The 26,592-nt window shown below is 55.6% G+C and overlaps 7 protein-coding genes across 7 annotated transcripts; 5 read left to right on the top strand and 2 right to left on the bottom strand.

The window, feature by feature from the left end:
- The first annotated feature begins 347 nt into the window (after positions 1-347).
- Positions 348-1,044, top strand: IE81DRAFT_245708 (hypothetical protein). Its single transcript, XM_025511267.1, has one exon. The coding sequence runs from the start codon at positions 472-474 to the stop codon at positions 820-822; it is 351 nt and encodes a 116-aa protein (XP_025367242.1). The 5' UTR covers positions 348-471; the 3' UTR covers positions 823-1,044.
- On the bottom strand, positions 948-4,064 carry IE81DRAFT_245663 (MFS general substrate transporter). Its single transcript, XM_025511265.1, has 10 exons — positions 3,379-4,064; positions 3,221-3,265; positions 3,028-3,079; positions 2,635-2,909; positions 2,535-2,552; positions 2,381-2,458; positions 1,843-2,300; positions 1,559-1,764; positions 1,298-1,476; positions 948-1,213 (listed from the first exon to the last, which is right to left on the bottom strand). The coding sequence occupies exons 1-10, from the start codon at positions 3,773-3,775 to the stop codon at positions 1,074-1,076; spliced, it is 1,848 nt and encodes a 615-aa protein (XP_025367241.1). The 5' UTR covers positions 3,776-4,064; the 3' UTR covers positions 948-1,073.
- Positions 4,065-5,555: 1,491 nt separating this feature from the next.
- Positions 5,556-6,892, bottom strand: IE81DRAFT_331895 (hypothetical protein; the record flags this gene model as incomplete). The annotated part of the gene is made up of 5 exons (XM_025515278.1): positions 5,556-5,895; positions 5,979-6,235; positions 6,318-6,373; positions 6,476-6,553; positions 6,754-6,892. The coding sequence occupies 5 exons, from the start codon at positions 6,890-6,892 to the stop codon at positions 5,556-5,558; spliced, it is 870 nt and encodes a 289-aa protein (XP_025367240.1).
- A 3,034-nt stretch (positions 6,893-9,926) lies between these two features.
- Positions 9,927-11,263, top strand: IE81DRAFT_338236 (hypothetical protein; the record flags this gene model as incomplete). The annotated part of the gene is made up of 4 exons (XM_025515535.1): positions 9,927-10,139; positions 10,164-10,493; positions 10,571-11,026; positions 11,109-11,263. The coding sequence occupies exons 1-4, from the start codon at positions 10,013-10,015 to the stop codon at positions 11,261-11,263; spliced, it is 1,068 nt and encodes a 355-aa protein (XP_025367239.1). The 5' UTR covers positions 9,927-10,012.
- Positions 11,264-11,841: 578 nt separating this feature from the next.
- IE81DRAFT_325920 (hypothetical protein) lies at positions 11,842-14,961 on the top strand. Its single transcript, XM_025514660.1, has 7 exons — positions 11,842-12,851; positions 12,929-13,229; positions 13,316-13,443; positions 13,514-13,885; positions 13,961-14,332; positions 14,408-14,668; positions 14,786-14,961. Exons 1-7 carry the CDS (start codon positions 12,198-12,200, stop codon positions 14,870-14,872), a joined length of 2,175 nt encoding a protein of 724 aa, XP_025367238.1. The 5' UTR covers positions 11,842-12,197; the 3' UTR covers positions 14,873-14,961.
- A 3,453-nt stretch (positions 14,962-18,414) lies between these two features.
- On the top strand, positions 18,415-21,435 carry IE81DRAFT_293922 (hypothetical protein; the record flags this gene model as incomplete). The annotated part of the gene is made up of 4 exons (XM_025512028.1): positions 18,415-18,495; positions 18,566-19,295; positions 19,467-20,354; positions 20,420-21,435. The coding sequence occupies 4 exons, from the start codon at positions 18,415-18,417 to the stop codon at positions 21,433-21,435; spliced, it is 2,715 nt and encodes a 904-aa protein (XP_025367237.1).
- A 759-nt stretch (positions 21,436-22,194) lies between these two features.
- On the top strand, positions 22,195-26,490 carry IE81DRAFT_325918 (PRMT5-domain-containing protein). The gene is made up of 8 exons (XM_025514659.1): positions 22,195-23,498; positions 23,584-23,669; positions 23,754-23,927; positions 24,007-24,627; positions 24,714-25,086; positions 25,179-25,469; positions 25,547-25,743; positions 25,816-26,490. The coding sequence occupies exons 1-8, from the start codon at positions 22,535-22,537 to the stop codon at positions 26,269-26,271; spliced, it is 3,162 nt and encodes a 1,053-aa protein (XP_025367236.1). The 5' UTR covers positions 22,195-22,534; the 3' UTR covers positions 26,272-26,490.
- The last annotated feature ends 102 nt before the right edge of the window (positions 26,491-26,592 follow it).

Below are 26,592 nucleotides of genomic sequence, written 5' to 3'. Positions count from 1 at the left end.
CTGATGCTGCAAATCTGATCCACAAATTTATAAATTTGGGGTGCAGGCCAAGGGGAGATGGGCACAGATACTACCAACAACACCAGCATCAAAGAGCAGAGCAAACATAATCCTGAAAGCAGAATCTGCCTGCACAAATTCCAGACTGTCAGCACCGTCACTTGCGTAGCTGACAATCAAGTTGTGAGTTTCTCGGTGCAGAGAGTATACGCAGCTAGGCATTGGATCACCGGATCACCTTGTGTGCCAACAATGTCAGAATTACTGGAAAATCTTGAAGCTCTCGGCACTTTGATTGTCAAATTGAGAAGCGCGACCCAATCTTTGTTGGATCACCGTTGGCATGACGCACTTGAGAAGAGTGTGTTAGCACATCTCTGAGGCCAAGAAACCGCGGATGTTTGCCCTTCATCTGTCCGTGAGCGATGATTGACTGCGGCATGGCCGTTCGCCCGCTCAACGCGTTGACTCATGCGCTCAAGCAGCGTCACTCCACATCCTGGAACACTCGTTCAGCTCGCACCGTTCTTTCTGCGAAAATCTTCTTTACAAAGCTGCTGCGTAATGCCAGTCCTTCGCAGAAGTCGCAGCGGATCTCAACATGTGAGCTCTCTCGCTCGGTGTGGCTATCTTGGGCCTTCGCTGCGCCCAGTCACTTGCTCGCCCATCTGCACTGCCATCAATGGCCGCACAGCTAAATCTTGCCTCTTAACCTTGCTGAATGACTTGCTGTGGCACACGAAGCGCCTGCTCATGCATTGGCCTCGGCACGCGGACCTGTGCTGCGATTTGCGAGGGTTCGAAATCGAATTACGTCGTTGATATACCGCTAAGTTGTAGGTGAATGGTGCTCGTAGATGAGATGTAGCTTCTGATTCAACATCAGAAAGCAGGAGGATGATTCCACACACGGAAGCATCTAGATGCTAGCGAGCGTACCACAGACGAGCGTAGAAAAATCTGTGGCGGAGACGTAGAATGCCGTGTAGGGAGCAATCTGCATTCGTTGAAAAGAGAACTCCCTTCACGGTGAGGCAGCGCGTACACTGCGCCTACATTTTGAAGCAATCAGTCTACAAAAGCCCCAATCTTTCGAGCTCGCTGCTCAATCTACTTTTTGCTCGGATCTGCGGACCCCACCGGAAGAGCAAGAAGGGCGCACATCCTAGCACCAAACCTATCAGCCCAGCAAGCATCGACGCCCATTGATATCCTATGATCGAGGTGAACGGTTCGTGAGTAGTGTTCGAGTGATGGTCAAAGCCTCATGTCAGCAGAGCTGAGGAATATGACTCACCGAGGTTCTTGTACATTTGCGTCGTGAATAGAGGGAAAGCTGCTCCGAACATGTTGCGCGAGAAAGACTGCGCTGCTAGTGCTGACGAGGCATAAGGACCGTAAGAATCGGCAAGGTAGGAGAAAGCGGCAAGATAGACGATGTACACCGCCACCATAAGGACGACGATTCCGATGATGCTGCGTTGGTGGGATTGGAGGAATGACCGAGATTCAGTCTGGCGACATAAGCCTATTCGAAGGTGGCGCGCCTTACACTCACGGACCCGCCATGCTGACATCAGGATAGGACGTCCATGCATAGATCGCGCACCCTGCCGGGAACATCAAGCCCGCGAACATGGCCGCGTATAGTCGAGCTTCCGCTCCTCTTTTCGGATAGTTGCGAGCATACGCTCTCTCTGAGAGAGGGTTGAGGAGGTTGCCAATCAGGGCGGCAACACAGATCGCTAGGAACACCAGCCCGGTCTGGTGCGATGATACGGGATGACGAGATTGGGTGAGCAGCGCCACGCGAATTGTTCCATGACGGCGGGCGCGTCTTACCTGACCAGGCGTGTAATCATGCAACGCTGATACCAGGCCAATGCTTTCCAATAAGGCGTACATCATTCCCCATTGAAGGCTGATCCAAAGACTGAAAGCCGTCACCACTGGTTCAGTGAAGAGCACTGGAGGCAAGAAGAAGATTTCGATGCTCGTCAGAGCTCGCCAAATGTATGCGCGACCAGCGATCAGCTGCTTACTGATCATGGGTCTCGTCAGGCTCCCCTTGATGAGAGTCACGACACTTGCGCGCTCCAGCTCGCTCTTGGCCATGTACCTTCCATCGCCCGTCTGCTTGCGGAGTCGGCTCGCACGGCGGGCAAGAATCACGCTTCCTCTAGTTTCCTTGAGTACGACGGCAAAGATGATGAGAAATGCCCCGGTATAAATTGCCTGAATGTGCTGAATCCACCGCCAGCCATCTGCGATGTGCTGCTCGACGAAGCCTGCCCAGAATGCTACACGCGTGGTTAACAAGTGAAACGTCAGTACGCAACCGGGGCGACGCACGACGGAGTGTGCTTGGCGAACCACTCACGTCCGAAGCCGGTGCCAAAGATAGCGGCGGTAGCGAACAGAGCCATCGGTGCACCTCGATCGCTGGAGCTGAACAGGTCTGCCATAGTAAGTGCGTGTTAAAGGAACGTCCGGTAAGCTCGTGCTGAACAATTCTTCGAGGTATCATGACGAACCTGCTATACTGCCACCGACTGCTCGCGTGAGTTGCAAATGAAGATAGGAGTAACAATTTAGCTGGGCGCGGTGCATCGTCACGCAGTTTTGCCGCCTCACCCATGGTGCTGCCTGTGCTCCCAAAAGCTCCTTGCAGGAACCGCAGAATAATGACGGTTTGGATATTACGAGCTTGGCCGATGCCGACGAAGAGTATTGTGTAGAGAGCATGGCTGACCAGGTAGATCGTGTTCCTCCCCATCACCTCGCTCAGCGGTGCGAGCACTAGGGGAGGCAGACCGAATCCGAAAGCATACACCGAGATGCCCAGTAGGCTGACTTCGTGCAGGTCATGGCGCAGCGATGCTTCCATGGAGGGTATGCCCGGGACGTAGCTGTTTTCCGACGATGTGCAGCATCAGGGAGCGCATAGAATGGTAGAGGGATGTGTGAGTGATCATGTGCGTTGTCAGGACATCGGCCGAACATGGGTAGCAATCAAGGTGAACTCACGCGCCGGCTGTGGCAGCCACCTCCATGGTGAAGAATGTTGCAAAGATGGTCACTGCGCCGATGAGATGCGCACGTGTGTCAGCAACCTTCGTCAGCAACTCCCGTCTTCGACGCTTTGGAGCTTTCCTTTGCGGAGTCTGCTTCGGTGATGTCGGTGTCGCTTCCCCCCACCGCTACCATGATAGATGCGCACTTAGCCATTTTCTTGTGGGACTGAAATTGAAAGGATTCTCTGGATCTGTTTGCGGGTCAGCGTCCAAGCAATGGATTTGGCGGCGCGGTGGCAATGCCGTGAAACGTTCGTCAGAGTGATTGCCTGCGCTGATACTTGCAAGCGCCGCTTCAACTCACCTCCTTCCTCCCACTCGACCCATATCCTATCACCTTGACGTGTCCCGGCCAATTGCTCCGCTATCAATGATGCATGCTTCTCGCGATCTGACCAGACCTCGCCTCGTGCTGCACTTTCCCGCTCGACAACCTGACTCGCATGCGGAGGGTGCTCCGCTTCGCCCGTCCTGGCGGCGGAATCCTCTGCTGACGAACTATCAGACGATGATGGTGCCAAAAGTTGGGCAGGGCCTTTCGAATTACATTCCGCCAGATCCTCCTCGTTCCCATGCTTTGAATCGCTATGCGATGTGAGCGAGAAGCCGGACCCTCTCTTCGTGCGTTCCGAGTCTGCACTGTTTGATGGTGTGGATCCACTCTGCTTGATTGAGGTCGCCTTGGAGGAAGAGGCGATCATGGCGGCAAGAGAACGCAAGAGGATTATCGTGCCTTCAAGCAGAGTGACCGATGCATTCGTGATGGAGAAGCAAGCGAAAGCAGCGAGGCAGATGCGATGTAGGCGAATAGTCGAGGTGGTGTTATGATGCCAGTGTGGACCTAGAGTCTCACATCAGCAGAGCAAGTGATTCGTGATAAATGCGATCCCTTTGAAGGTCGCAGCTGCACTGCAGCGTGGTGAGGTCAACAACTTATCCAAGTACGCGGTCGTGATTAGCTGGCAGCCGATCTTTGCGGTGGGAAGGTATAGCAAAGTCCCACTTGCTCGTGTTTATCGTGCGAGTAGGAGGTCAGATCCGTGAATTCCTAGATGAGTTCCAGAGGTGCAACGCAGAGAGCGATGATAGCGATGTGACAGCGGACGAGGGGAGCAGCAACTGCCTGAAGTGATTCGTGTCAGAGCGAGGCTGAATGTGAATGTGGATGAGCTTGCAAGTACGCACGTCGCAGCCCGCGATACGCGCAAGAGCTGCTGGGTGTCGTAGGCGGACCTGTCTCGGTCGATCTTTCCGAAGGTTTGTGACGAGTGTTGACGTGTTATTTGGTGTGACAGTGTCTTAAGTGTCTTAGAGGTGATCGAGGTGGCGAGTCGAGTCGCAGAAGATGTGAGTGCAAGATTTGATCAACTCGTGACTGCTGACGAGACACGGATGATGCCGACAGACAAACCCCCAACGTTTTGCTGCACGGTGTGCGGGCTCGTGCTCCGGTCCTCGTAATCATGAACACTGCTCATACGAGATGGTGGATGAAGGCAGATGCGGCGCGAGCGAGCTTCGTGCGGCGAGAATGGCGGCTCTGAAACGCGGTAGAGGAACGATATTGGCTTCAGCAGCTGGGCAAATGATCAGACCCGCATGCACCCGCGGACGGTGACTTGCTGCTGCTGATGTGTGCTGTCCAAAAATCTTGCCTTGCGTCGGGAAAACGAGTCACACAGGCATCAAGCGCTCAACCAACCCGCCGTGAAGGAAGCTAGGGTCGGGTCTTCGCGGCTGTGATCTCTCGGTAAAATTAGGTGGACAGCTAGGATGAAATCACCGGCATCATGATATGCATGCATGCGTCAAGCACGAAGGGCGCACATCAGCATCAGCAAGCAAGCAAGCGCGCGCCCTATAATTTTCTGCTGGAGAGCCGCGGCAAAACGGCACGTCATCGTGGTCGGTCAATCCACATCTTTGCGTGCTGCTGCATGGGGTTTGCATTTAGCGCACCCTCCTTGACCTGCTGCAATCCAGGGCCAAGCCTCTGATGCGTCCGTGACTCACACTGTTGCCCAGGGTTGAAGATTTTGGTTGCTGAGACCAGCAGGTGAATTGACGCTTGAAAAGCATACATGCAGCTGCAGTTTGATGGCCGCGCGGGCTGGATCCCACTGCTCTTCAGAGGAGCCTCACACGCAAGCGGCATCGAGCCCTTGCTATGTCTGGAGCAAAGCGAATCATAGCACGTTGTGGGCACTGCGAGCTTCAACTTCCGACTTCTTCCTCGTCGTGAAACGTCTTGCTGCTACCTATATATACAGACTTCAAGAAGCTCGGCGTGACCGAGATCATACGAAGAGAACGTGGCCAGTCACGAGAGATGACGGGCGATGACAAAGGGTTTCTCGAGGGTGAAGCGTTTACTTTGATTGGGATTGGGAAGCAATAGGGGATGGCAGGTGTTTACACGGACGGGGGTCTTCAAGGGGTGGGCGCTAGCTTGAGACGTTTCGATCTGAATCGAGGGCTTGTTCACGCGCTGACGGTGACGACGAGGGTAGCAACACCGAGGGCGAGCACAGCAGAAGCTGCCATGAGTGCAGGCGAAGCGTGCGCGCTGGCAAGAGCGGCGGAAGCACTAGAGCTCGAGCCTGAGCCTGAACCTGAACTGGAGCTTGGAGTCGAGCTCGATCCGGTAGAACCACTCGAGCTCGGACTCGAGCTAGAGCCGGAACCAGAGCTCGGCTTCGAGCTCGAGGAAGTTGAGGTGGTGTTGCTTGGACTCGAAGAACCAGACACCGAGCCCGACACAGAGCCCGAAGCAGAGCCAGATGCTGATCCGGCAGTAGAGCCCGAGGTGCTTGGGGTCGAGCTGCGCGTACGAGTCCAGCCTCGGTGACACTCAGCAAGAGGACGAGCGCACTTGCGATGGCAACCCCGTGTTCCCTGACTCACCTGCTGTTGCTGCTACCGCTCGGTGAAGTACTACTAGTAGCAGCGCCACTCGAAGGGCCTGAGGAAGCGGCAGTGTCGGTAGAGCCATTGTGAGTAGTGCTACTTTGAGAATGCGTTCCACCGGCGCCGGCAGATGCCGAGCCAGAGGAAGACGATGAGGACGAAGACGAGGACGACGAACCTCCGGAGGTTAGACTAGCACCCTTGGTGCAATCGTCTGTCACTCCCTTGTGAATTTCGACTTGACCAGTAAAGTTCTATTGTGCAGTATCCGGACCGCGGGTTCGGGTTGAGCCAAGGCTACGACGGGTGACCTTGCCGGAGCCTGTCTAGACTCACATTCACTCCGGTAGCGTCGGAGATGATGAAGGTCAACGTCTTGCCTACGTCGAGATCTGCACTCGAGATGGTAGTGGTTCAGCTCACACGCGTCTGCGATACGAACTTGGCGGGAGAGAAACTTTTCTGTTCCAGCTGAAATTTGCGATCGTACTCACCGACGGTCCAAGTGTATGTGCCGCTGGCACCAGACTGGGGTGGAAATTGCTTGACAGGCTGAGCGGCAGTGTCCGTACCTGTAATGCAGGAATGATGCTTAGCGTGTAGATCCACCGCCGACAGCGTCTGATAACTCGAAGCCCACCCTCAACGGCACGAATGAACACCTGCCCGGTGGCAGAAGCTGTTCGGTAGGGAAAAGGACGGAGCTATCAGCTCGGATGGCACGAAGGGCGAAAGAACTACAGGACTCTGCGACAAGACCATGAGCACGCACCACCGGACCACGTAAGCGCAACGGGCTGGCATTGCGTCAAGCCTGTAGGTGTGTTGAGCGTTGGTCCTGCTTGTGCGCGAGCGCTGATGCAGGCGAGAGCAAAGGTGAGGAGTAGAGAGGTCGTCTTTGCGTTGAACATTGTGAAGTGTGTGCTGATCGTATAATCACGAGTCGAAGCAGGAAGTTTATGGGTCGTGGCTGGAGGAAGGCCGAATGGGCTCACTCGATGGACGACTTCTGTATGAACGAGAGTGTGAGCACACAGTGTTGATCAGCTACGATGGACAAGGAATAAGAATGAGGAAGAAGAAGATAGACGGAGAAGGGTGGCGAAAAAGAGCTTTGCTGTAGCACCGAAGTCCAGATTGCCATATATGAGGCAAAAGCTAAACCTCGTCGCCCGCCAAAGAGCAGCTGCGACAATGAAAGGTCCTCAACAGCGAGCTTTTTGCCATGCGACGAAGCTTGGCGGCTTTGACGCTGCCACGAATCCAGTATGCCAGCACGGTAGGCGGTCGACCGTGTCCGTGGTGCGTCTAATTGCTCTGGTCTTGAGAGGCGCAGATTGATGAGTCTGCGCAACGTTGCAAAATTGATAGCTGCAGAAAAAAGCCGTGTTGCGCAGCGCGGCAAAATGAAGAGTTTGACTCGGTCAGGTTCATACATGTATATATACATGAGATAGGCAGACAAGATGACCGCCGTGGAGAAGGTACCGGTCATCGGTGCGTTCGTTACCGCGCCCCCTAACAAAAGCTGGCGTGCGACGGGGTACTCGGCATTCGAATGTCGGTGCAGCGCTTGCGTGCGGACTCCTTTTTTGACGAGGGTGCATGACCAGTCGAGATCGAGTCTTGGCCGAATGTTAAGTCGTTGACTGAAGACTGGTGACTGTGGGCGGACGCAGTCAAGTGCTTGCGTCCCTTCTATAAGCGAAGCTACCGCCTGAAAGTGAGCTATGAAAGCAAGATGGGCAGACGGGGCACCGAAGCTTAGGTCATGACATGCTGGTAAGCGGCGGCACAGTCACGAGCCGCAGCCATCTTCGCACCATGCAGCTATACAAAAGAAAGACTTCTTGATTCTTGAATGTTGATTCACATTTCGTGGTTGCACTCATCGCCCCTACTGTGACTTATTGACTTGCAACAGTCGTGAGTCTTGAGTCACTCGCTTGAGTTGAAGTGGTCACTGCGTGCGTGGCCATTCTGATGGCTGCTGTAATTTCGTCTGCGTGGTCGAGGCTATCCGCGGCAGTAGCAGTGGTCAGACCACATTTGGTGCCACAGCAGCGGTTGTTTGCTGCGGATGCATTGGTGATTTGTTCGCAAATTGCTGATTCTGCGTCGCTGCTCGGGCGATCTCGCTGGTGATTGTGTCACAACAAGACTCTCGGCTCATTTCGTGGGGTTGGTGAGTCACTTTCTCGATCATTTAAGTTGATGAAGTCTTGGGAGCGCGGCAATGACCATCGCAGACCTTAGCATCATAGGGTCGTTATCCGGTTGCGTCAACTACGCGTTGTCTCTGTTGTTGCTAAGCTGCGATCGGGACCAACACGTACGCTGCACAGCTGGATTCATTGACCGACGTGTTGGTTTCACATTCTTGGCTGCAATTAAAGAACTGGTGTTGCGTACACAGACTCACTCAGACTCCTGACTGATGCATGGTGCGTCATCGTGATCGACTCCCGCCCCTGCTGAATGCAAGGCGGCCGTACGATGATCACGGATGATGTTAAAACGCGCCACACCAACGCGTGCTGATGTGGCGGTGCAGCAACAGTAGGCGACCTCGCGACGCTAACGCAACAAGCAAGGCATCGCAAACGGCGCTGTTCGGATGTTCCTGACGCACGCAAGCCCGCATATGCAGCAGGCTTCATCGACATGCCGGGTGCTGCTGCATGATCTTTATGATGTGCGCTGCGCTGATGCATACTGGCTGGGCGTTTCGTTTTGCTCTCTGCTCTCGCTGCTGGGTGGACGGGCAGCAGCTCTCTATAGCGAAGGGCTGTTGCTCGGCCCACGAGTTCCAACTGAGGTCCTGAGTTTTGAGTCGTGAGTAGCAGTCGAGTGCGTCCTGAGTCTGAGTGCTGAAGTGGGCAGGAGTGATCAAATCTTGAATCAATCAAAATCGTGAAAACAGCTAGATCATCAGCAGACTCGTGATTGCTGCATGGTCCCTTGCACGAATCAAGAATCGCAAAAGCAGATCTTCTGTCTATAAGGAGGAATTGCTCGCTCGCTGCTGCATTCAAAATTGACTTTCGGGACTCTGGCTGAATACTCAAAGGTGACTCACGACTTCCGCTTCCAAAGTCGGCACCATCGTCCATCCGTACACGCGTCACGATGATGATTTCGGCTTCTAAGCACACCGATCCCCCACGCGCTTGAGCTTACGCTACGCAGTCGAGGAGACGCTTCTCCCGAATTAGGCCTGCGCTCACCACCAAGTCTGGCTGAACAAGCTCTCCCATGGCTCGATTCATCTTCTTTTCGCACACACCCTTCCCTCACCCTCCCACATTGTCCACGGATGCTTCACGGTCAATCGCGGCCTTCGCTCCGAGACGACCAAGCTGAGAACGGCATCGATGACGTCGCCGTGCGGGGTTGCATGAGAACAGACCGCGTGAGGCTCTGCCTCTAGCGCGGCGGCTGGCCGTGCGGTCTTCGGAGAGAGTACGGCACAGTGCATGCCGACCCGATGAGCTTGCAATCACCCAAATCTCAAGTCACAGTCAGAGTACGTGAACCTCGCGCGCTGACTGTAGGTACATACGATCACGATGCCATTTCCCGCAAAGAGAGTCACCAGTGTGAGTGACATAAGAGTCAAGAGTGGTAAAGCGCACTCATACGCTCTTGAGCTGCTGTACAGCCCCGGCAAAGCCGCAAATGCACGCCAAGGCACATGGTGCTGCGCCGCGATCATGCAACCTTCCTCTGCTGGAATGCCGCTGCTATAGTGCGTTCCAGTCTAGCTGAGGCCGCACATGCGCGCGGAGACCCTGCTGCTGCTGCTGCACGATGCCGATGGACGTCTTGATAGCCACTCACAGCTTGATTGCCCCGACAGAATCGTATGACCAAAGCAAGGAAAAAGCTTAAATAGCACAGCCAGCACTCGTGACTCAAGCTTACCGTACCCGCCAAGTCGCCTTCATCTCTCGTCTCTACTCCTCCACCTACCCACCACTCGCGCTCTTTCTTTCCACCACAGCTTCCTCTACTTCGAATTGCAGGTCACCATGTCGGACTTCAAAGCACCACCTGTACCAGGCGCGGACGACAAGCTGGCCTCTGGCCAGGATGCCTTCGCCAGTAGCAGCGGAGGCGTGGACCATCAGACCTCGGATGACGATTTCAATCTCGGAGGTGACGAAGAGACCTTTGGTGAAGGCGGTCCGAGCCATTCGAGTCAGAAGAGGCCCTTGAAAGCTCCACCTGCTGGCGATGCACTGATCAAAGTGCAGCCTCTGAAGAAGGCAGACATGCAGCCGTCTTACGCTCAGGACCTGGGCTTGCAAGACGTCGAGCACGGTTTCTACGGCTCCATGATCAATGGGCTCGGAGCATGCGCCGGCTTCTTCGGCCAGCTGCCGTGCTGCTTCTGCTTCCCCAACCCTTTCAAGGAGGTCAATCAAGGAAGCGTTGGACTCGTCTCGCGCTTCGGTCAATTCTACAGGAGTGTCGACCCAGGACTCGTCGCCATCAACCCTTGCTCTGAAAGTGAGTCAATTAGCTCCCGAACCCTCGTACGAGGCATCGGATAACTAACACGCGAATGCCGAATCATTGTCTGTCAGCTTTGCGCATTGTCGATGTCAAAATCAATCTGAGTGTGCTGCCTCGTCAGACGGTCATGACCAAAGACAACGTGACCATCGACATCGAAGCAGTCTGCTACTGGCACGTCACCTCCCCATACCGCGCCGCATTCGGCGTCGGCGACGTTCGAGCTGCCCTCATTGAGAGGGCGCAGTCCACTCTGCGGGACGTCGTGGGCAGCAGAACCCTTCAAGCTCTCATTACCGACCGCGAAGGTGTGGCTGTGCAAGTCGAAGAGATCGTAGCTGGCGTTGCTGAGAAGTGGGGTGTCTCGGTGGAGGCTATCCTGATCAGAGACTTGCTCTTCAGCAAGGATCTCGAGGCATCGCTCAGCTCCGCTGCCACGCAGCGCAGAATCGGTGAATCCAAGGTTGTCGCTGCTCGCGCCGAAGTGCAGAGCGCCAAGCTCATGAGACAGGCAGCAGACGTGCTTGGTAAGTCACTCACACTGTAGCAGTCCGCGAGCATCGCTAGGTCCGTACTGACCACCGTTCTTGCCTCACCGATCTTTCTCAGCTACTCCTGCTGCTATGCAGATCCGCCAGCTCGAATCTTTGCAGGCCATGGCCAAGACAAGCGGAGCGAAGACGATCTTTGTGCCCATGAACTTGATGGGCGGCGAGTCGGCCATGTCCAACTTGGCCACCACGCAGCAGCTGTCCAGCATCTGATCCGGCTACTTCATATCCCTTCCCTTCACTGTCTCGCATCTGTGTACCACCTGATGATTGCTGCCCACCAGGCGTCGCTATAGCTTTAGGTCCGATCGACGTCTCTACGTCTTTGATACACAAATTGATACCATCACTTGCTCAGCAGACAAGCGTCTTGTCCTTGCTAAAGACAGCCCTCATTCGTGGTAGGTAGGAACCCACTGACATCGTTGGGTCGAACTCAGATCCGACGGTACACTTCCATGCTTTGAGCTTCTGCGCGACTCCCCAAGTGCCAAGGACGCGCGTGAATGTGAATGTGAATGTGAACATGAATGTGATGTGAATGTCAATGGTGGATCCCAACTGATGCTCTCGCTGACAATTCTGCGGTGCCGATGTGGAGTTGCACGAGCGCGAACGTGGTGCACCGATCGGAGCTGCGCTCGACTCGTGAGCGGGCAACCACGCCCCCCTGCACCGAGCCATCCATCATCGCTCGCAGCCATGCATGCCTCAGCAGCCGAGGGTGTCTGTGCGCGCGAGCGAACACAGCAGCACCGCGTGCCTGATTCAACAATCACACTCATCGTGACTCTTGACTCGATCGCGTCGCGAAGAGACACATCATCTTCTTCAAGTCACAAGCACAAATTTGATCCACAATAGAACCTCTCGTCTCACAAGTCACAGTTGAGTCTGTGTTGAGTTTTGCGTATTCTCGAGACTTGGGCTGCTTGCATGCATATATACACGCACGCCCACAAAAAACATTCAAATACACGCAGAGCGACCTTTTACCTTCTTTTCGCGCGAAATCGCCATCAAGTCATTGTCATCCCGTCCACACAATCGAGCTCACACCTAGGTCCGGCACTTCCGGCTCTCTTTCAACAATCGATCTTGGGAGCGTACTTTGCAAGTGACTCGCAACAAGCAAGCGCTGCAAGAAATGGCTGCGGTAGCCAGCTCAAGCAGGGCTTCGCCGCCGGATAGATCGCAGCAACAGCATAGGCCGACCAACTCAAGAATACTAGGAGACATCACTGCCGAACCGCTCTTAGTCGCCGCTTCCACAGGCAGCGATAAGCCATTGCAAGCACTGCACGCCCAGAACCTCGCCCAATCCTCACTTCACACACAAGAGGTCCAAGCTCACTTTCTGAATCAGGCGCCCAAATTTGTAGAGCTGCACAATACGCTTTCAACCAGCTTGTCGCAGCTGGAAAGCTTGAGCAGCTTCTTGTCCACCTTTAGCGCTGATCTCGGTGCTGTGTCATCGCACATCAGCACGCTTCAAGCCAGAAGTCAAGAGCTGGAACGGAGACTGGTAGCCAGACGCAAGCTGGAATTGCCGCTCAACGACCTGGTGCAGAGCATCAGCATCAGTCCGGAGACGCTCAAGCACATTCTGGACGAGGAGCCAAACAAGGATTGGCAAGGCTACCTTGCGGAGGTGGAAAAGGTGCTTGATGCTTCCAGCTCAGCGGCTGCGGCCAGCTTGCTGAGCAAGAAAGAGAACACAGCTTCAACTCAAGGAAATATCGTCTCGGATGGAGAGGCGTTGGAGGAAGTGAGAAAGATAGCAGAAGGCGCAAAAATGGTTGTGAGTTAAGGGCAGCGATCGCTGTAGCATGCTGGCGCTTTCACGAGCTGACGACCGGGCCTTTGGGAGATTTGCAGGCCGCTGCCAAGCTGCGAGGTTCACTTCTAGCGCCGCTACAACCCATCAAACGCAGCTTGACTGCGAATCTCACCCTCCTGCAATCTCTTCTACTGCGATCGCACAGAGGTCTGTACGGCTTCCTAGCTCGTCAAATGCCTCGAGTCGCTATCGACGTGCAGCGCGAATACGTCGGTCTTGCCAGGCTTTACTACGAGACTGGATTCAGAAGGTACGAGCGGGCGCTCAAGTATGCGAGAGAGAAAGCGAGGAGAAGAGAGTCTCGAGCAGCTGTTCTGATTGCAGAAGTCATGCCTCCTGGTGAGTGCATGTAGCAACGCGAGCTGCTCTATTAGAGAAGCGGTCACATGAAACTCATCGATTCTCGCTTTCCGCTCGCGGTGCAGGAGCCACTGGCGCTGGACCTGATGCTGAAGGAGACACATGGCTTCTAGATACTTTGCGACTGGAACATGCAAAGATGGCCGATGGACCTCCAGTGTGCTTGGCATACCAGGCAGAGGACCCCACAATGGTAAGCGACGGAAAGACACCATTGCTGCGCACCTCTTCTAACAATGCGTACGCCTTCTGGTCCTCTTCAGCGGCATCCCATCGAGTCCCTCTTTCGCAGCCTCTCTCTGGTCATGCTAGACAATGCATCAGCGGAGTATTGTTTCATCGCGCGCTTCTTTGAGGACTTGGAATCGATGCCAGTCAAGCCGTCAAAGACGCTTGAGGATCTTTCAGACGACGGACCAGAGCCCGAGGAGAGCGCCAGTGCAGCAGGCGACGCTGAGGAAGCTTCGGAAACAGCCAAGACCAGCATCGGTGGTGGTGGAGGCACAATGCGGGAGGAAGCGCATGGCGATGTTACGCACTTGTCCAAAAGGGAACAGCAAGCGATGCAGGGACGAGCGGCAGGTGCTGATGAATTGTGGCGACAGGTAATGGAGCCCGTATTGGGCCACTGGACGGTGAGGGACAAGATGAGCTACGACATTGCGCCGCTCTCATTTGAACTGACCCCATCTGATCTCGTCAATCCCCAGACATTCGTCAAGTCACTTCTTGCGCCTTCGCCCCCTTCAATGCTCAGCCTCCTCACCGTTTTACAGCATCTGGAAGGACTGTTGAGCGAGAGCACCGCGCGTGGTGTCTCTCGCGTTCTACAGCCGACGTTGATGAACTTCAAGATGGAGGCGTATCCCGTTCTTCAGCGTCAGTGGGACGAACATATCGCTAGTATCAAGAAATTTGCGGACACTGGGACGCCACAGTCTGGTGGAGTTCTCACTTCCGCTAATGTAGGCACAGAAACCATCGCTGCTGGATTTGGAAGCTTCGTCAGGGCCGCTGCGAACACTGTCTCGAATCCTTTCGGTTCCCAAGATCCGCGCGTCACAGACCAGCACGTCGTAACAGTGAGTAGCACCTCGCAGCTGGGGCAGCCAGCTTGCAGTCTATCTGACGCTCTACACGTGATGCCGTACATGTAGGTCTCGTACAGATACGGCCGCCTCTATTCGAGCGTCGTGTCGCTGACGATGTCGGAAGAGTTCCCGGATGCGGCATCCAGCAATCCAGCGCTGTTCTCGTCACTGCTGCGCTTGCGCGCAGAGGTGGAAAGACTGATCGAGAAGCAGGTGGAGAGAATCTCTAAGAGGAAAGCGTCTGGAACGGCAGATGATGCATCAGGTCCCAATGCCGCTGGCTTGTTGGCGATGAGCAGCGTGACTGCCGTCAAGCGGGCTCTCGAGGTGCGTATTCTGGACTGACTTGCGCGTCAAGCAGCAGCTCGAGGCGTTGTCATCCGCAGCTTTCGTCCTCCCGAGACTAATCATTGTTGCAACTGTCACGCGCGTTCCGGCTCTCAGAATGGACCAGCAGCTCTTTCACACCCGCGGTTGCAGACTGAAATGTCGCATTGGTCGGAGACGGAGAGGAGCAGGAGATTGGGTTGAGCGGAAGCCGCACACGTTTTTCGCATTGCTAATCGTATCAATACACAATTCTTGCTGTCATGCCAATGATAATTGCATAATTCTCTGCGGTCAATTCGAGGTATTACTGAGTCGACTGATGTTTGCACAAGTCAACTCGTCTTCATCGACGTGAGTCGTGCGTTGCGTTGATTCCGCAGCCTGGTCGCTGACGAATGAAGGTACCTCCAGATGACTTGCGAACGTGTACAACTTTGCCCCGCTGCTCAGTCTCGCAATTGGATCCGAAATGGTCCTTGCGCTCATATACACCCTTTCTCCATCCAGGCTACTTCACCGTGGCCAATTTGCAATGGCAGATGCTGCTTCTTCAGACTAGAGTCTGAACAACTCCGGACCGAGCAAGCGTGCAGCAAACATCACTCAAGATTGTCAATCTGCTTTGGTAAGAAGACCAACTGGGCGTTCCTATTCAGCCGCACGTTGCCCTGGCATCTCGCAGGTACGGTCTGTATACGATGCGAGGTCCCCCATTCGCGAAACCCAGACGCTGTTTTCCCGGTTCGGAGTTTCGGAGAGACTGCATGCTGCCGAGCTGCGCATGGAACCCTCAATCTTAGCGTGCGAAAAGTCTCTTGCCCGCTGCTAGCTGAGATTCGAGCGCCAGCAACACCGCCCGTACCACCTTCCCCACACGCACACGAATTGTGGAAGGCTCTCGGTGGATGGATGGAATTTTGTAACAACGCTCCCTGTGCACAGATGAGCTCAATGTCATATGACCTCCATATTCAGATCATACGTAGGCTGCCAGGGGACAGGAGATCGTGAGACCATGTCCGCCTCGCCTGCATCAAGGCTAGAAAGCGGAAGCGGTACGTGATGGATTTCTTCTGATCGTCGAAAGTGCTCACCGCAATTGTGAAGCAGGAGTCGAAAGCGGGGGAGGCGTTCACGTTCATCACTCGTCACTCAGACTCGTGCGCTTTGAGAAACCTGCCTTTGCAGCTTGATACAGGTAAGCAAGCAACAAACAGGTGGTCGGTACTCAGTTGGCCACCGATGCTGCAAGGCGCAGAGGTCGCGGGCGATGCGGGCCTATCGGGCTTCTGAGCATGGAAGAGCCGGTTCGCGCATTCACACACAGCAGCTTGTGTGTGAATGTGGTACGGTACCTGCAGCTGCGGAAGATAGGCAACAAGAGAAGCCCATCGAGGTCTCAATGGCTCGAACTTCGTGACTGTCCAAGTCAAGACACCCCCTTGATTTGTGAATTGGCTACAGGCACATTCAACGTTTGATCTGAATTTGAATGCAAAGAGTAGGCTTCCTTGAATATGTTTTCGCGATCGGAGATGGCAACTTGCAAGCCGCCAAGGCTGCACCCAGACTTTTGCGCAAGGCGATCGTGATTCTGCAGATTGCAGCATGGTAACCACCGCGGTCCCACCGGATCAAAGCTCAAATCGCAGCAGCGGCATGCAGAATCTGAATTTGCCGCCGCACTCGATCACGACCGCTGTGGCTGCTTCAGCTGCCGTGCCCCCCGTCAGCTGATGAGAACAGCATGAGTCGCAGGCTGCCTGCATGGCCGCCCAGCTGGGGAAAGCATCACACGAGAGCGTCTGACTTGGCATGGATCAATCTCCGCAAAAATCCATGTCGCATCTCAGCATTCGTGCTTCCTTACTCGTGACTGTCTCGTCCGCCGCGCTTCGTGCTCTATACCAGTACTTTGCACCACAAAGACGGTGGTCAAGAAGTTTCGAAAAGTCACTCTTCGATCTCATGAAGATCAAGCTTTCACGCCACGAGCAGGATTCAAGTGAAACGCCGTGGCGGTGCAGCCATGCTGCGACGCGTGCTCGGAACGCAAATGAGCCGCTGGTCCGGTGCATGTGAGCTCTTGAAGGTGAAAGCTTTGCCACACACAGCGCACGAGCTCGTCACCGCAATCTACAGTCGTGAGTACCTCGAATGGCGGTGAAGGAAGGGCCTTCATGCATGCGTCTCCTCTGCCCTCAGCACACGTCTTTAGGTACACACTCATCCACGTCCTTCCACTTGCGGAATGAAGGTGAAACGGGCTGGATGCTCGGTGCATTTGACCTGTGTACTCGGGCCGTGAGCTGCTGCATCTGCATGCGAGTGATGAGCACGCAGCGCGCGAGAGCTGCACCAAGCCGTGAGCACCAATCTGACTCTGCATCGCCAACCGCTGCACAAGGTCAAGCGTTTTAGGTGTGCTCGCTGCAGAAAGGTGCAGCCAGCAGCTAGCAGAGATTGGTGGCCGAGCTCCTTGCTGCCCGAAGCTGCGCCGTTGGAGTGGCTTGCCCCGAGGACCTCTTCTTGGTACAGTACTCACACTACGCACTGTACAAACACACGCAGCTACGACGGCGCACGCTGCAGCAGCAGTCGTGAGTCAAAGTTCAGCCGGATTCCTCAGCTCCGAGCGCAGCACCGACCTTGCATCGCTCATCACGCAAGGATCTCACTCAAGATTCGATTCAAAACTCTCGACATTGTACCACATAGCGCTCGAGCCCTTGTCGGACGCACACGCACTCACCCAACAAGCTCTGCTTGGCTCGTGAAAGGTCGAGACGAGGTACTGCGGACCAGGACATTCATTGCCTTGGCCTTCTGACTCGGCGAGCGCAACCTCCTGGCCCGTCGGAATTTCTGTGCCTTGTCGATACTACGATCAGGATCTCCTCGTACTTCCTGGCATCATCGTTCACTTCACCAGGCACCGCAAGCATCTTCTACATGCCGCTCCCCTAGTCCATCACACCATCATGACGCGCACACCTTCGTCGAACGAGGATTCGCGCGGCGAGGGCAGCCGTCCGCCTACGGCAAGCACATCATCGGCGCCAATGACCGCTAGCACGTCAGCGACCTCCAATAACCCTTTCTCTTCCACTTCTCAAAGCTTTGAAGACCTTCTCGCGTCGCACGACCCTTCTGATCTTGGCTATACGTCTGGACAACCGTCAGGCAAAGCGAGCCACCACCACGGTGCTCTGGGAGCGCAAGGGACGGGAGCAGCAGCGGGTCCAGGCGTGGCCCCCTGGATTTGGTCCATGGGTGCACCAGCTCGGCAAGTTGCTGCTACCTGGGCCACTCATTTCGACGATTTTTCCGCCGCAGCTCAGGAGGATTGTCAGCACGGGAGCAGCGCAGCTTCTGGCACCACCTTGGGCAGCCCCCCGTCAGCTATGCAACAAGGACTGAACGGCGACGGGCATCTAGACCAACCACTCTTCACCGCAGCGGGATTTCCTGCAAGCGGTCTCACCAACTTTGACGCTCTTTGGGAGCAGGCGGCGCAGCATGAAGACTTTACACCCTTCGTGCCTCACACTCAGCGGGCGTCCTCATCCTCGGCTGACGCGGCTCGCTCAAGTGGAGCCAAGGGACCCCTACCCACCCCGGGCATGACTCCATTCCACGGCGAAGCGTCTGCCAATGTTGTGTCAACTCAGACGTTCGAACGACATCCTCACTTCTACTCACGCGCCTCGCTGGCTGGCAGTGAGGAAGTGGACGAGCTGGCCATGCTTGAAGACGAAGAGGTTGACGACGCGCTACAGGACCGAGCGTCAAAGAAGCCCAAGCTTCAGAGGAGGCAAGGCGTGGTGAGTGAACAAATCTGCGTCTGTGCATACCTTGCTGTCACCTTACCGACCTCTGGCCTGCTCATCGCAGACTTGCGATGCTTGTCGATCCAAGCACCTGCGCTGCGATCTGCTCGAGCGAAGAGTCGGTCGCGGCCTGTCACCCAACCCTGAGAATGGCAACATGAACGGAGTCAAGTGTACGCGCTGCATTGACAAGGATCTAGACTGCACCAAAAACCACGCTCCGCCCTCTCGAAGATATCCTCGTCCGAGTCGTACTGGCAAGCGTATCGAACAAGCACGTTTGCTGCACGGCTCTATCGCCAACGCCGAGGCAAGTCGGACGAGCCCTCTCATACTCGCAACCGAGCCATATACGCTTGCATCTGCAAATCGCGGGGAGAGCAAGCTGGCTTCGAGCGTCATGGCCAGCTCGGTATCTTTGCGGCTCCTTACCTGCTTCTTTGCCACCGCACACATTCAGCTGCCCGTCGTCGACCTTGCGCACTTCTCGTTTCGCTACAATTGGGCGCGAGGGGACCCGCGAGTGATGAGCATCATGAGCAACGGTGGGAGCCAAGAGGAAAGCATTCCAAGCGCGCCCTTGGTCACTCCAGGCTTGCACCTCAAAATCTGGCCCGAGACCGGCGAGAGCACAATTTCTACGCCTGCTACCGCCCAAGCACTCATGGCGGCCATGCATGCCTGGGCGGCATGCTATACCGACTTGCCGCTTGCGTTCGGCTCTCACGCACAATCACTTGGCTTTCACAGCCCTGATAATGGCGGCATTCCATCGTCAGGTATCTCGGGTATTGGTGGTGTGGGGCTGCAGCACACGCATCAACTTGGTGGCGACGATGGACAGTCAGTTCCCTGCTTTGTGCCTGGTGAAGAAAGGGCCGAGGGCGCCAGCAACAGCCTTGACGCATCTTCGAGCGATCGGAATCGGACAACTCCACCAGAGGAGGTAGTATCAGCGAAACAAGCGATGGGCGCTCCAGACGCGGCTGTGTTGCCTGGTGGACGAAGACCAAAACGCAAGCAGGGTGTGGCTTGCGACACCTGTCGCTTACGTCGCGTGCGTTGCGACGTCACCGAGCGTGAGCCAGGTATGGGATGCAGCCGATGTGAGGACAAACGAATCATTTGCACTCAAGAGTACATTAATACGAAACGCAAGTCTGCTGTTCAAGGAAATGAAGTGAGCGGGTCCACACCTCACACAAGCGCCGGAAAGCAAAGTGCATCAGAGTCAAGCTCTCCACAATGGCGCGATCAATCCGAGCTTGGTCCTGACTCTTGGAAGGATCGTGGAAAGGGCGAAGAGAATCGTGTTTGGGTCGAAGGGCGACCAGAGGCCACAGCAAAATATGCCGCCGGCCGCGCCAAGGAGTTGCTGCGATTTGGTCAAGCCAGACGAGCTTTCTGTCAGGAGATGCTTAGCAAAGCGATCGAGATGGTGCACAAGCATGACCTACTGCGCAAGCCATCTGTCGAGACAATCCAGTGCTTGCTCATCCTGGCTCAGGTTGTTGACCGCGCAGATCCTGCCAGCTCGCCGCTCTTCACGAACGCCGCAGCGCGCCACCTGACTGCCCTCAATCTTGAGCAGCCGTGCGAGGTGCACGAGCAAGATCAGGCGGCAGTCGAGGGTCTGATCATGCGGATGCAGTCCACTCGTGTCTACTGCAGCGCTTGGACGTACTCTAGCCTCGTCTCGATGCTGTCCAGGGCTACACCCCACTACAAAGCTGATCGAGCAATAGGCATCCAGGGAGGCGCGAGCGCTAGCAGCGCTGCCCGCTCAGGGATCGAAACGCCAAGCCCTCCTGGTGGCATGCAGCTCAGCGGCGAAATGGGAATGAGTTTCTGCTGTAAGTCCTCTTGATCTTGATGCGGTGCGTCGCGGTACTAAACTCTTGGTTGCTTTCCGAATTAGTGCTCGCATTGGTACAGATCGGCGCGCTTGCTCGATTTGTGACAAAGCACATTGATTCGCCACTGCCCACTGGTTCATCGCTAGTGATCGGGCCTCAGGAACGCTTCGGCAAACGAATGACGGCTGCAGACGTGCACAGACTCCAGAAGGCATGCAATGCCCTTTGGAATTCCCAACAGAGCCTTCTGCTCTTCTTTGACCGTTGCACGGATGCTGCGAGAGCTCAGATGGATCGCCTGACTGGCTTCCAGCCTCTTACGTGGATCGCGACCATCAAAGTCGCTGCTGGAATGCTCGACCTCGCCGTCTATCGCATACTTGGCGAGCGCTTTCATGTGCAGAACGCCTACGTCGCCGCAATGTCTCAGGCTTTTCCTGGCGCTTCTACTTCCGAAGATGCGGGCCATGCTGCAGCCCTAGGCCACCTTTTACACCGTGCACGAGAGCGTACACTCCTTTCGTGCAGATCGATCGCCCACCTTGTGGAGTTCCTACTTCCGAAGCGCGTGTTCCAGACAGGTGGGACGATCTTCAGCTCCTTCTCTGCGGTTGCTCAATTTTTGATCCGCACACCTCCAACTACAACGGCGGACATGGGCACAGAAGGCCTTGACGAGGACTTTTGCCAGCCAGATGCCACTGCAGCGGCTACATCTGCACATATTGACCCGAGACAGCTTTCTGGAGAGGCAAGAGCGCTATCACCTTCTCACTTTGATGCTGCAGACGGAAGCGCAGAGATGAGCAGCGAAGCGAAGCTTGTATCGCAAATCGCAGTCTCCAGGACTGAACAGCTAGGACCCTACGACGCTGCTGCAAAGGCGAGGGAGGTCGGAGCGGTCTTGGAGGGTCTTGCACAACTGGGCTACGCTTTCGACCTCAGTGAGCAGGTCGCGTCGCTCGAGCATCTCCTCGCCATCACCCAGCAGCAAGAACTGCAGTCTCAACAACAGCACTTGAAACATCTTGCTGAGCAGCAACAGCATCTCGACCTCTCAACGGCTTTTCACGCCTGAATCATGCCATCTACTGCACTCGCTTTCCGCTTTCTTGCGTCGGCTTTGGCACCGCTCCTCATCCTCCTCTTTTCACTCAGGCCTCCATCTGTATCGTCCGCTCGCGCTACCTTGTAATCTTGTTCGCCATAATCTTTCAGGTATTCGTTCGGAAATGTCCCCGCTCCTCACGCGCGTCTCATCTTCTCTTGCACTTCTAAGATATCTTGCGTCGCTTGTTCTCGCGAACGAATTCCTATCTCGGTACAAATATGTCTCCCTCATACACGTTGGGAATTGCTAATGCACTATGGCTTTCTTACAAATTCTTGTTCCTTTCAGTCTTCATCCATAGAGCACGGCATTACGTGGCCTCTGAGATGGGGATATGTGATGGAAGAATACTCGAGAGGCTCAAGCCTAGCTCGAAGACCCCTAGATGTCCAGACGGTGTGAGCTATGGCTGCGAGACCCTTTGGTGGTCAACGCTCTGACCCCTGCTGGCTAGGGAGCATGCATCACATGGATTCGAGATTCATGTTCAAGCCGCGTGTCATGTGTTGCTCTCTTCCCGCGCAGGGATGACGCGACACGTACGCGTTGAACGAGCGGTGTGTGAAAGAAAGTCCGACAAAGCAGCATGCGCAAACGCGCGTTCGCGCGCCCAGCAGCTCCGTGCGCGCACGCAGTCACCGCGCGAGGGCGGTCGCCTGCGCCAAACAACACGAGGCATGCAGAGGCGCTGCCAGGTTCGTCCTGTGGGTCTCCCTCTCGCAGCGGGTTTTGACTGCAGTCAGTCACAGTCTGCTGGACAACCTGAGTGCGCTCATCACCCGACAATCTTCCATCAGCTCACTACATGCTGTAGAGCTGATCAACTTTGGATTGTCCGGCGCCGAGCCTGCCTTTCTCAAAGCTCCACTCTGAAGGCTTGCTTTTCAGCTCTCCCGGAATATCGCTCGTCGAGCAGAACCAAAAATTCTACCCTCTTCGCACTGCCAGTGGCCCTTGACATTATTCACGGCGCTTGACTTCGTCGCTGCAGCTTCACATATTTTCTCGAGACCTCCACATTACCTCTTTCGATCCTAAAGTACTCATCTCAGCGCGCAGGCTGTTCATGATGTCGGCACCTGCTCCTGTGGGCGTCGAATCGGGCCCTCCGCTTCCCGTCGGCCAATTTGTGGACTTCAATTCTCATGGGCCACAGCCGGTGAAGGCATTCCCTTACGCTTCGCTTGCAGCTATTGAGTCTCAGTCACGACGAGGACCGCCCTCTGCATCAGGATCTACTTCTGGAAGAGCCACGCCAGGAGGGTTGGAACCCCTGCCAGAAGCCTCGCACATCAATGCGCTCTCGGAGGCTTCTGGGCCATCGCCGGCTGGCTTACCGGGTCCGAAAGGCTCAACTTCAGCCACGTCGCGACCCCATGGCAAAGCAGCATCAAGCAGGCTTGAAGGGCTGAACGCAGACATCGATGCGGCTCTAGCTGGCCTTACTCAAGTTCAACGGCTTCGCGCTGTCCTTCGCTCAGAAGGCTACGACAAGATAGTGGTGCCCCTGACGAACGAAAAGTGGAAAGACAGATGGGAGAGAATGTGCTTGGCTCCAGCAACGCCCGTCATGAACGGGCACATGGCTGCTGATGGCCCCGCTCCTGCTCATGATTCACCTGGCGCAAGCGCTTGGGACCAGCCCAAGCATGCGATGAGCAATCCAGGCGCGATGGGTGAGAGCTGGGAGATCTTGACCAGGGAGCAAGGCATGAAGAGGAGCACTTCGCGCCCTCACGTCGCGCTGCCTGACGACTCGCCTCGTCGAGGTGGCACAGCACCGGAGGGAGCTCCAAAGAGCGGTGGTGGCAGCGGACCTGCTGCGACGTTCAAGCGAAAGCTCAAATCGCCGATCATGTCCGGACACGGCTCAGGAGGGAGCAGCAAGAGCCCGCCATCGGAAGCCTCTGCTCCAAGTACAGCCTTTGCGTTCTCATCGGAAACAGAGGAACAGGCGAGAATGCGGGAAGCTGAAGATTGGAGGCGTGCCCCAGCCTTTAGGCGGAACGAAGTGAACATTGCAAAGATTGGTGAGCTGTTACCAGCGCTTGAGGTCTGGACTCCTTGTCCTCGTGCTCATCGACGTCTGGCTCATATACATGTGGACCGGCGCAGATGAGACTGATGGGCTGGTCGCTGTCATAAGTCCTTGGTTGGAGCTTGACTCGCCCGATGAGGGAGTGCGACTGGACAGCGAAATCGTGAGTAGGACGGCGATGCACCGACGTGGGCCGGCGAGAGGGTCACACTCACCATCTTCCACCTGCTGCTTTGGCAACCGTCAGGCGCTTCGACAAGAAGTAGCGTATGCAGCCTTTCTCGGAATCCCCCAAGTCGTGCTCCCAGCACCTTCGAGCTCTCCCTCTCACGTCCCGTTTCTCCCATTCTACGCGCGAGCCATCAGCGGTCTAATGAGCAGCGGCGGGACCGAGACTGCCCCGGCAGGCAGCTGGATGCAGGTGAGTTTAGTGTCTCTGTTTGGCATCGCTCCTCAGTATTATCTGCACACTGAGCTGTTTCGTTTTCTCTCTGCCGCAGCTGTCCCTGCGCCTGCCAGTATCATCAGTACATGCAGCCCGTATCTGGCTCAACAAGCAGGGTGGGGCCAAGTCAAGCAAGTCGACCGAAAGTCTCGATAGCGGCTTCACAAGCGGAACCGAGCGGGATCGCAGCGCCGCAGTGCGAGGTGACCATGACTGGGCTTGGGGCGTCTGGGAGCTGATGCGTCAAATTACTGGATATCCCACTCGGCTCAGCGTAGCTTTGGATCTAGGCGTTCCTCTACCGTCGGCAGCTTCGCTCTCGCATTGGGCGGCTGAGCCTGTGGGATTGGTTCTGATGCCTGCCGGCTCCTTCTTGGCCAACGCGAAAGGGTTCCCGGTATTGTCAAAGGCAGCTCAAAGCCTGTGTCGAAGCTTGATGCGAAGGAAACCGCTCTTCGTGTTGTCTGGCATTCAGGAACCGCCACCTCGACACACTCGAGGAACGCCATCAGGTTATTTGCAATACTTGAGACACATCGAGCGCAGCGCCCCTGCAGAAAGTGCGGTGGATACATTTGCGCGAGGATATGCAGATTGGCTGCAGGCGCCACTGCAGCCTCTGATGGACAACCTCGAAAGTCAAACCTATGAGGTGTTCGAGCGAGACCCCATCAAGGTAAGCGTCTCACAAATTTCGGCGATGAGTAAGCTTTGCTGACGAGAATTCTGTCATTCTGCGGTGCTGTTGTTTGCAATTTGTAGTATCAGCTTTACGAGGAAGCAGTCGCGCAGGCTCTGGCTGATCGTTCGGTCATGGGGGTCATTTCGGTATGGGTGTGCGGAGCAGGAAGGGGACCTCTGGTGTCAAGGGTGCTCGCGGCTGCCACCAAAGCTCGCCGCAACGTCAAAGTCATTGCGCTGGAGAAGAATGCTAATGCGCTGGTCACGTTGCAGGAACGCATCGTCAACGAGTGGGGAGACAAGGTGGAGCTCAGGTTCGGCGACATGAGAACGATGCCTGCTCCGTCTGATGTGCGGCAGCGAGCCGACATTGTTGTATCCGAGCTGCTGGGCAGCTTTGGCGACAATGAACTTAGTCCGGAATGCTTGGATGGTGCGATGCGGTTCTTGAAGCGTGAGTAATTGGTACCAGTGGCTGCTGCTCCTGTGCCTTCAAACCAGAAATGACTGATCATCGCGCGTCTCGCGTCTCACTCGCGTGGGCAGCGGACGGCGTGTCAATACCTTCATCCTATACACCTTTCTTGACGCCTCTTTCGTCTGCAAAGCTCCATAGCGAAGTCCTGAATGTCGGGGGATCGACCGGCAATGCCCCTTCGAGCGGGTCTCTGACGGAACGGTTGACGAAAGCGTCAGAGACACCGTATGTGGTCTTGTTTCAAGCTGTGCAGCTACTTGCGGCTCATGGAGGGAGGGGCAATTGGGAGCAGGTGCAACATGCTTGGACCTTCGAGCACGCGCCTCTCGAAAGCACTCCCACCGTGCGTGGTCACGATGGTGAGTCCCAGTGGCCTGTCTGCCGGAGCAAACTCGGCACTGCTGGACTCACGGTGTTCTGATTCTTGTCACACCAGGTCTTCCGATCACCAACCAACACAATGTGCGCTCGACCACGCACACTTTCCACATTCCGGAAGCCGGTACCTGTCATGGCCTCGCTGGCTACTTTGAGGCGCATCTGTATGGCAATGTGTTTTGCTCCATCCATCCAGACCCAGAACGGACGAGCACGGATATGCTGAGCTGGTTTCCCATCTTCTTTCCGTTCAAGGTGAGTGCCTGCTTGGAGTGCCTCAAAACGCTGACACTTGCTGAACTCCTCCTTCTTCGTGTACATTTACAGGAGCCGCTTTATCTTCCAGCCAAATCAGAGCTTGACGTCAGCATGTGGAGATTGACTTCGGACAGAAAGGTGTGGTACGAGTGGTGTGCGCAAGCGTACCTATCTGGTGCTGCGCTAGCGATTCAGACAGAAGCAGAGGTCAGACCTTCGGCACGCCGACAAGCCTCTATACCAGGGCTGAGAACGGTATCGGCAGCGTCCAACGATTCTCACGACGCGGGTGCCAATGGAGCCTTCGTGAACGCGCCCAACACGCCTGGCATGCCAAGTGTGCTTTTGCCGAGCGCGAGCGACGAGGTGCATCCACATTCTGGTGCAGCTGCAGCCATGGGAAGGCCCAAATCTGTGGCTGGCAACCACGTCGCCACGAGCAACATCGTTATTCCTCAACGCATCTACATCGCTGGGACTGCTCTGCACAATCCGGGAGGGAGGTCAAGCTTCGTCGGCATGTGAATGCGAAGGCACGATCTTGCGCAGCTTGTCTGTTCTTTACCCTCTGCCTCCCTCTTCCAAAATTGCTCCCCGATCTTCCTTGCCGCTCCCTGAGAGGCACTGCCTGGTAGAGCTGTTCGATCGTTCGCGTTTGTGTAACAAAATCTCACTCCGTGCTGCATCATCTAATTGTCTTCGCTTGCGGCAATGTGGAAGGCATGGATCCGATTGTGCTGATCGTGGACAGCGTGAACTGATCTTGGGAATTCTTTCTCAGCATCACCCACTCGAGGCCTAAGCGCTTGCGTGTAGGTCTTTGATCAGCTTTGCACACGCGTGCTC

The sequence above is a fragment of the Ceraceosorus guamensis genome, assembly GCF_003144195.1.
Source record: "Ceraceosorus guamensis strain MCA 4658 unplaced genomic scaffold IE81scaffold_81, whole genome shotgun sequence".
NCBI classification, from domain to species: Eukaryota; Fungi; Basidiomycota; class Exobasidiomycetes; order Ceraceosorales; family Ceraceosoraceae; genus Ceraceosorus; species Ceraceosorus guamensis.
Note: the sequence above shows the minus strand (reverse complement) of the source record. Positions and strands in the feature narration are given on the sequence as shown.

What these genes read in the sequence shown, in the direction of transcription:
- IE81DRAFT_245708 (XM_025511267.1), top strand. Translation starts at nt 472, where the DNA reads ATGCGCTCAAGCAGCGTCACTCCACATCCTGGAACACTCGTTCAGCTC.
- IE81DRAFT_325918 (XM_025514659.1), top strand. Translation starts at nt 22,535, where the DNA reads ATGATGTCGGCACCTGCTCCTGTGGGCGTCGAATCGGGCCCTCCGCTT. An exon ending in TGCGACTGGACAGCGAAATC is followed by an intron (nt 23,670 to 23,753) that starts GTGAGTAGGACG and finishes GGCAACCGTCAG; the next exon opens with GCGCTTCGACAAGAAGTAGC. An exon ending in CACCGTGCGTGGTCACGATG is followed by an intron (nt 25,470 to 25,546) that starts GTGAGTCCCAGT and finishes TTGTCACACCAG; the next exon opens with GTCTTCCGATCACCAACCAA.
- IE81DRAFT_325920 (XM_025514660.1), top strand. Translation starts at nt 12,198, where the DNA reads ATGGCTGCGGTAGCCAGCTCAAGCAGGGCTTCGCCGCCGGATAGATCG. An exon ending in CAGACCAGCACGTCGTAACA is followed by an intron (nt 14,333 to 14,407) that starts GTGAGTAGCACC and finishes CCGTACATGTAG; the next exon opens with GTCTCGTACAGATACGGCCG. An exon ending in CCGTCAAGCGGGCTCTCGAG is followed by an intron (nt 14,669 to 14,785) that starts GTGCGTATTCTG and finishes TCCGGCTCTCAG; the next exon opens with AATGGACCAGCAGCTCTTTC.
- IE81DRAFT_245663 (XM_025511265.1), bottom strand. Translation starts at nt 3,775, where the DNA reads ATGATCGCCTCTTCCTCCAAGGCGACCTCAATCAAGCAGAGTGGATCC. An exon ending in GGTCGAGTGGGAGGAAGGAG is followed by an intron (nt 3,266 to 3,378) that starts GTGAGTTGAAGC and finishes ACCCGCAAACAG; the next exon opens with ATCCAGAGAATCCTTTCAAT. An exon ending in GCAAATGTACAAGAACCTCG is followed by an intron (nt 1,214 to 1,297) that starts GTGAGTCATATT and finishes CCTCGATCATAG; the next exon opens with GATATCAATGGGCGTCGATG.